This window comes from Vigna angularis, chromosome 4 (assembly GCF_016808095.1).
Source record: "Vigna angularis cultivar LongXiaoDou No.4 chromosome 4, ASM1680809v1, whole genome shotgun sequence".
Lineage (NCBI taxonomy): Eukaryota > Viridiplantae > Streptophyta > Magnoliopsida > Fabales > Fabaceae > Vigna > Vigna angularis.
The window spans coordinates 40,809,070-40,816,471 of record NC_068973.1 but is presented as its reverse complement, the minus strand read 5'-3'; the positions used below and the strand labels follow the sequence as shown (position 1 = coordinate 40,816,471).

Below are 7,402 nucleotides of genomic sequence, written 5' to 3'. Positions count from 1 at the left end.
TTACTAGTATTCTCAATATCTTTCAACTCAAGTCCATCATCAATCCCAGGTCGCTTATTTTCTTCACTATTATCAAAATTCATCACCAGTTTCATGTTCACAAACTTCATTTAGTATTAGTACTTTACGAGGGTCATTAACAATCCCTTTTTTTATCTTTCTTATTCACTTGTGCTCAATTTTGCATCAACTTGTTAAGTTGCGGAACAAGATCATCAATTTACTCTTTGTTCATTTCAACATAGTTGCTTATAACACCAACATCCTTATTACTATAAAATTGTACCACCTCATACCTTTCCACCACAATATGTTACCAATCTTATTGTCTAAAAATTAATAAGTTTTGAAACAACTTTCTTATTTATAGTTCTAAAATTTTACATTATATATTTCTAAATCCGAAAATATAATAATTATTCAAAAATATAATAACTATAACTCCTATATTTTACTGGAATATTTTTTAGAATATGAAAATCTTTTAATGAAGTTTAAACCTCCTAATAGTTTGGACCTAAATCTTGGGTCCAATAATTTTGAAGTATCTTTAATTTCTCCAAACGATTTAAAGTTAATACTTTACATATTTAAACTGATATCTGAACGTTTGATCAAATTTTTAATATGATTGAGATACAAATATCATCTATCAAATCTTGAACCACCACACATAAATACTTGATCCATTTATACCATTCATCATTTTCATCCCTCGAAAACATTAATAAGTCTAACTCTTGTTTAATTAAAGAATAAAAAGTTAAGCTAATCACATGGGAGAGATACTTAAAGTACAAAACCACTAAAGTAGTATAAAATAAATATTAAAGACCATGCACAGTATGACATAAAAGGTCACGTGCCACTCAAATACTGAAGTAAAAAATACAATAAAACATAACAAATAATCTTATACTATATCACTTAAAAATTATAATCTAATTTGGATAATCCTAAACATAGGTACATGACAAAAAAAAGCAATACTTTCAATAATTCGAAAGACATTTAGATGATTTGTAAAGTCAAAACTACCAAAATAAATCCACAAAAATGGAAAATTGAATATAATCTATACGACCACACAAAATGAAAAAGGAACAACATTTCAGTATACTACTTGACACGGAACTTCACTCTCGATGAGACAAACATACTAGATATAATAATTTGGTTGGAAAATAATACGTGACTAAAGAAAATTCCCACTCATTAACATTAACGGTTAAATATAATAAAAAAGTTGTATATTTATTGAAATTTTTTTATTTCATATTTTAATCAAATTGTTAGTATAAAAATTTATTTTATTCATATATTTTTGTTTATCATACTCTCTACCGTGTACATTATTTCAACAAGTCCGTCTTCTAATATTATTTTTCTATGTTTAAGATTTAAGCTCAAAACACTTTTAAAAGTCCAGCATAACAATTTAGAACAACGACATTATTGAAATATCGAAAACAATGTTTTGCAAACAATTTTTTAAAATATACGTTGAAATATCATTAAAACAATATAATTGTGAAAATAATAATACGAGATATCAATTTAGTATGTTTTTTAATCATGAAAAAAGTTACTCCTTATTCTTTGGAATTTTTATTAAAATCTTCCTTCTGATAAAATCAAATTTAGAAGGTAAAATAATTTTTACCAATACTTTTACTCAAATCCCGTGTGTAAAAATTCAACAAACTTAAAGAAAGAGTGAGAGAGAAAACGAAACGGGATTTACTATCTAGTACAAAAAAAAAATAGCGTTTTGTTCCTAAGAGAGGGTAATACAGTAAACGAATATTTTTTACTAACTATTAATTTAAAAATAAAATGAGAGATGGGAATTAGGTTTCGTAACAGCTGGGCAAGCTGCTGTGCTACACTTTGTCTCCATTACCACCGAGTCGTAAAACAGAAAAGAGGAAAGAGGCGGAAGAAATCGCAGGTGCGTGCCGCCGAGAGTCAAAGCGAAAGCGAAACCGCACGCAGAACGAAAGGCCGAAGAGAGGGTTCTACTATCTGCTATCCTCATTCCATAATCACAAACCCTAACTCATTTTTTTTTCTTTTAATCTCATTTTCTAGGTTCTTTAATTTTTATTTTTTGAATCAATTTTCGTCGATAATCTTCACTGTGTTGTTAATTTATCCGTGGATTTACTTATCTACGTTTATGCTTATACACTGATCATTCATCTGTCTGTCTCTCTCTCTGAAACTGCAAACCCTAATCGGCAATGGTTACCACCACCGTTGATTCATCCTCTAATCATCACACACCTTCTGGTGCTGCCGATACCTATAACTTCCCGCGAAAAAATCTGCCATCTCCGTGGGCCCAGGTGGTTCGCGGTGCCGATTCTGAACCTAACCATCAATCACCGCCTTCTTCTTCCTCTTCATCTTCCCTTGATTCTGTTAATTCTAGCGGTCCTGCAGCTGATGCCGTTGATGCCGCCGTGAAACCTGTGTGGAAGAGACCGTCCAATGACGTCGCGGAAATTGGGCCTGTAATGGGCGCAATATCTTGGCCCGCTTTATCCGAGTCCACCAAGCCCACTCCTAAATCGATATCTGACTCCATCGACGATGAATCACTCACCCCTCCTAAGGTTCGTTACTGTATCAAAACCTAGTTCTTTGTTTGGTTTATATACACTAGAGGTTCTAATAATTTGAAGGAAGAAACAAATAGAATTGTTGATATTGGTAGTTTAGGTTCGCATTGTGGTAATGTAGTTTCTCAGATGTAGGCACTGTAACCAGTTAATGCTTTTTTAGGAAGGACGCGTTTTTACTGAACATAGTTGTCTCTTTTCAGGGTCCTGTTGTTTCAGACTCTCCTCAGAAACAAGCTTCTGATAATGTGAAACCTAGTCCTGCAATAAACCATGGTTTGGGTAATAGGCAAAGGTCAATGAAGCGTGGAGGGGCAAATGGCAATAATGTTGGCTATGGTCCTGTTCAGAACAACTTCTCTGGCGCTTCCCCTCATTTTCCTCCACCACCACCACCACCCTTTCCCGTGCTTCAGATTCCTCCAAATTCATTTGCACATGGATTACCCGGGGTTCCAGTTCCTTCTCCGAGAGAACCTTACAGGAACAAAAACTGGGATACGAGGCCTCCGATTGGAGGGTTTATCGCGTCAATGAATGAGAATCGGAGTCCCTCTCGCCGGGGTAATGCTGGACATCATCCACGTGGAAATGGATCCTATCACAACAGTTATGGCAACAGGCGTGATCAGGATCGTGGAGGTTATGCAAATACCAGAGATACTCATGTAAATCATCAGAGGATGCCTCCAAGGGGATTAATGAGGCCTCCGCCGCCAAATCCTGCTTCATTTATGGGGCCTCAGCCTATGCGACCCTTTGCAAACCCTCCCGGGTTTCCTGGTCAGTTTTTTTTTTTCTTTTATTTGATTATATTAGTACAACAAAACAAACCTAATGCATCATCTCTTCCTTTATAGAATTCTATTATTTCCCAACACTACAATTTGAACCTTTTGGGGGCATGCCGTTTTTAACACATGCACCTCCTCCTGCAATGTTCTTCCCGGTTGCCGAAACCCCTCTCGCCAGTACAATAGTCAACCAAATTGATTATTATTTTAGGTAATTTTTCTGTTCTTGTTTTTTACTGTTTTGTTTCCCAACAAATCCTTGCTGCTGAGTTTTATCTTCATTGCTGTTTTTGTTTATGCAGTGATGCTAATTTAGTGAGGGATGAGTATTTAAGGTCCAACATGGATGAACAAGGATGGGTTCCTATTTCTTTGATTGCAAGCTTCCCACGTGTAAGTTGATCATTCTTGATCAAGTAATATTTTGAACATACTTTAGTGCTAGCTCTTGGTACGTGATAGAATGTATGATACATATGCTTAAACCACAGTTTCGTATTTTTTATGATCTTAATAATATGGTTCAATGTTTTATACACAACCTAAATAATCTGTTATGGATTTTCTTGATAGATTGTTATTTACCTTTTAAGGAAATTTTGGCTTTCATGGTTTATGGTAATGTTTGTTACCCTAGGAGCACTTTTGGCAATTGAAAACAGAATAATGGACATGAAAAAGTGGATTTACGTGTTGCTTACACTAAAGCAATCTGTTTTTATCATGTCCAAATTTACTAGCTTTTTGTTTGGTAAATTTGGCTTTCATACTATGCTGCTCTTTAATACCTTGTTGACTATGCTCTGAGATCTACATCTCACACGTGAAGATCCACCTGCAGTGGGGTTAAATATTTTTTCAATAATCACCATTGTCAGTGCAACCTGTTGCTACAAATTGTGGCGGTTTACTTGAAATCATACTGAACATGCACAGTTCATCTCTATTAATGATGGAAAGGAACTGGTAATGACTGGTTTTGAATTTCTAGAAGCTCTGAATAATGTTTTGAAATTTGTTTATTGATGAATAGTTTATTTGGTTTTTATTATTGGTGTCAATTTTATTGCTCTTTTCCAGAAATTTTCATTGTCAGCATATACAATGCTATGTAGATGACAGTGCGTGGAAGTTAGATGTTATTAATGCAGCTTTGAAACTTCGTGCATTCATTGTTGTGTAGTATATATCTAATTGAAAAAGCCTGCATTTAGCTTTCAGCTGTCGTTGGTTCTTTGATTGAATGGATGTTGGGTGGGACAAAATTGTTGTTTGATTTTATTGAGTGGGATAATTATTTGTTTAGAGCTATATTATGAGATCGACAGAGATTAAATTTAGATTATGATTACGGTGGGATGAAAATTGTCTCACAGTTTTCTTTTGTTAGAAACTAAATCCCATCTGGAAGCATATAGATGTCGTCTCGCGTTTTTAATAGTACTGATAGAAATGAAAAATGTTCCTTTTCTTTGTGGAATAGATTTGATACAGTAGAACTGAAAAATGCTTTGACCACCTAGACTTACAGCTATGCTTGCGAAAGTTTCATGATCTCATAAACAGCTGTGGGCTTGAATGGTTTGTTGGAGTACTATTTGCTCACTTATGCCCTTAAGCCAACCTCCGCTTCCTGCCCCGTTGGTCTGTGTCATTCTTAGGAATCTCACACGTTTATTAGTTTTCACTAATGGTAATTTATGATATTAGTCTATTGTTTGATTGGAAGTTTCCATAGAGTAGATCAAGTCTACAGCTCAATTCAAAAGCCAATTAAAGAGAGGGAGAGTTATCTCTGTTTATTCTTACAACTCATGTCAGTGTATATATGTGCTCACAAACATACATAAAGAGGTTTTAGCTTTGGTGAACTTGCACAGATTTTCTAGTTCTAAGATTGATCTATATGTTTTGGAGTAATAGCATCAAGCTGTCATGATATCCTAAGGTTTTTATTGGTCTAAATAGATATTATCTTTTGCGCAGGTTAGAAGTTTGACAAGCAACATTAAGTTGATACTGGAATCGTTGAGAGCTTCCACTGTCGTCGAAGTGCAGGTGAGTTCTGATTTTATTTTATGGTGTCACTCCTTCAGCTTTCACTGAAAACACTTTCTACGCACGTCATTTCTGTTCATTTCCATATTAGCATTTGTTATTTCTGCCCTTCCAATTTGCTGTAGGCTGACAAGTGCAGGAGGGTTAGTGAATGGACCAAGTGACTTGCTTTACTTAAAGCTTATTCAATTTGTTGTTTTTAATGTTATTTTTGCCCTTCAAATTTGCTGTAGGGTGACAAGTTGAGGAGGCGTAATGAGTGGACCAAGTGACGTACCTCTACTAAACTTTGAACCAACTCTGGTTCAATGTCCCCCACCATATCCAGTTCTAATAACCTAGCATGTAATTTTGAAAAGATTACAGTAGATGAAGCTATTACAGGTAAAGTTAATGTTGAGCCTACCGCAAATGATGATTATGGAGATTCCCTTACTCAGTTCAAAAGTCCCAAATGGCGATGAGCATCAATTATAAACTACGCTCAGTTTATCCACCCCATCCCAAAATACTGGGCCAATTCTATTTCTGGCCCAGTGTGACTCTATTTTGAAAGGGTTTTTTTTAGAGGGATGATAGTGTAGGTTGTTTGGAAGTTTGATTCCTTTTCTACAGTGACAGGTAGAGTTTGGTAGCAAGTGAATGAAACAGGGAGAGAAATATGAATTCTTCGGAATTATTATTATGGTCTTAAGAGAAGATAAGAAAGTTAATGGGACAAGAAATCAAGAATTTTGATGGAGGTAACTTGAACGAATTTTTTATTTCGGTTTGTACAACTTTAAATTTGTTGCGGCTGAATTATTTTTTATTTTCTGGTGGTATATGTGGGTATTTATGTTTTTTAATGACTTGAACTGAGTTGACTTGAAATCGTGCTATTATGTTGCCCTTATTTAATTGATGTTTGTTCTGCCTCTTATATGCTCGCGCAAATGCGTGATAATTTTTTATATGTTTGCCCTTTCACGCACTATTAGTGTTTGTCATTTCTTTGTAGTTTCTCATGAACTTTGATGTAAATATTTTTCGTAGGAGAAATTGAACTTTATGTTGGGGTTGTTGCTAGATAAAGTTTACAATTATTTTTTGTATTTTTGGAACATGTATTTTTTAATAAAGTAACATCTTTTGCAATCTAAAACTATGCTTTTGGTATATATGTTATGTATATATGATGACGCAGAATTATGCTATTATGTGAATGTAAATTGTCTTATAAAATAGAGACAATTTCTTATAATAACATTGTTTAATGCTAAAAGATCAATTGCTATATAACAGTAAACTTTATAATTTTGTTATATTTGTGTCATTTTGATATCAGTAAAAATATAAACGATTTTGAATTTTTATTTTAAAACTCGAAAGCATGTAAATATCAATGAAAATAATGGAGTATAATTTATTTGCAAAGGTCTTATAGCACATTTAAAACCTTAATGAAGGTGAAATTGTGAAATGTATTAACTTTTAAGTTTAAAACAATATTCTGAGACCGGGAAAATCATATTCATGCTGTGAAATCAAATATTTTATCTACCACGTCACCTTTTTTTTTCATGCCAATCTTGAAATAGATGCTGTTTAAATATATATATATATATATATATATATATATATATATATATATATATATATATATATATATATATATATATGTAGATACTTAAAATCAAGCTATTTTAAACTATCAATTTGGTTAATATAATAACTTATTAAATTAAAAATGCTTCATTTTTCTTTAACGTCCTGGTTTCATTTGCATAGGTTTATGAATTAGAAAACATGAATGTATTTTCATTAGTTTTATTATTTTGTAATATATAATCGTTCAAGCATTGATTTAGGCTTAACATGTCAAATTGATATACATTGTTTATTATTAAATTAGAAGTAATATTAAAGTCATAACAAAATAAAAAC

The 7,402-nt window shown here is 33.2% G+C and overlaps 1 protein-coding gene across 2 annotated transcripts; it reads left to right on the top strand.

Moving 5' to 3' along the window:
* Positions 1-1,850: 1,850 nt before the first annotated feature.
* Positions 1,851-6,381, top strand: LOC108343280 (la-related protein 1C). Of its 2 annotated transcripts, none has more exons than XR_008248301.1 (6): positions 1,851-2,618; positions 2,828-3,407; positions 3,485-3,629; positions 3,721-3,811; positions 4,260-4,384; positions 5,405-5,476. XR_008248301.1 is itself a non-coding variant. In XM_017581461.2 (6 exons), exons 1-6 carry the CDS (start codon positions 2,244-2,246, stop codon positions 5,746-5,748), a joined length of 1,302 nt encoding a protein of 433 aa, XP_017436950.1. In that variant the 5' UTR covers positions 1,852-2,243; the 3' UTR covers positions 5,749-6,381. The 2 variants fall into 2 exon arrangements, 1 of the variants encoding a protein (XP_017436950.1); XM_017581461.2 differs by lacking the exon at positions 4,260-4,384 and adding an exon at positions 5,710-6,381 and having other exon boundaries at positions 1,852-2,618.
* Positions 6,382-7,402: the final 1,021 nt, after the last annotated feature.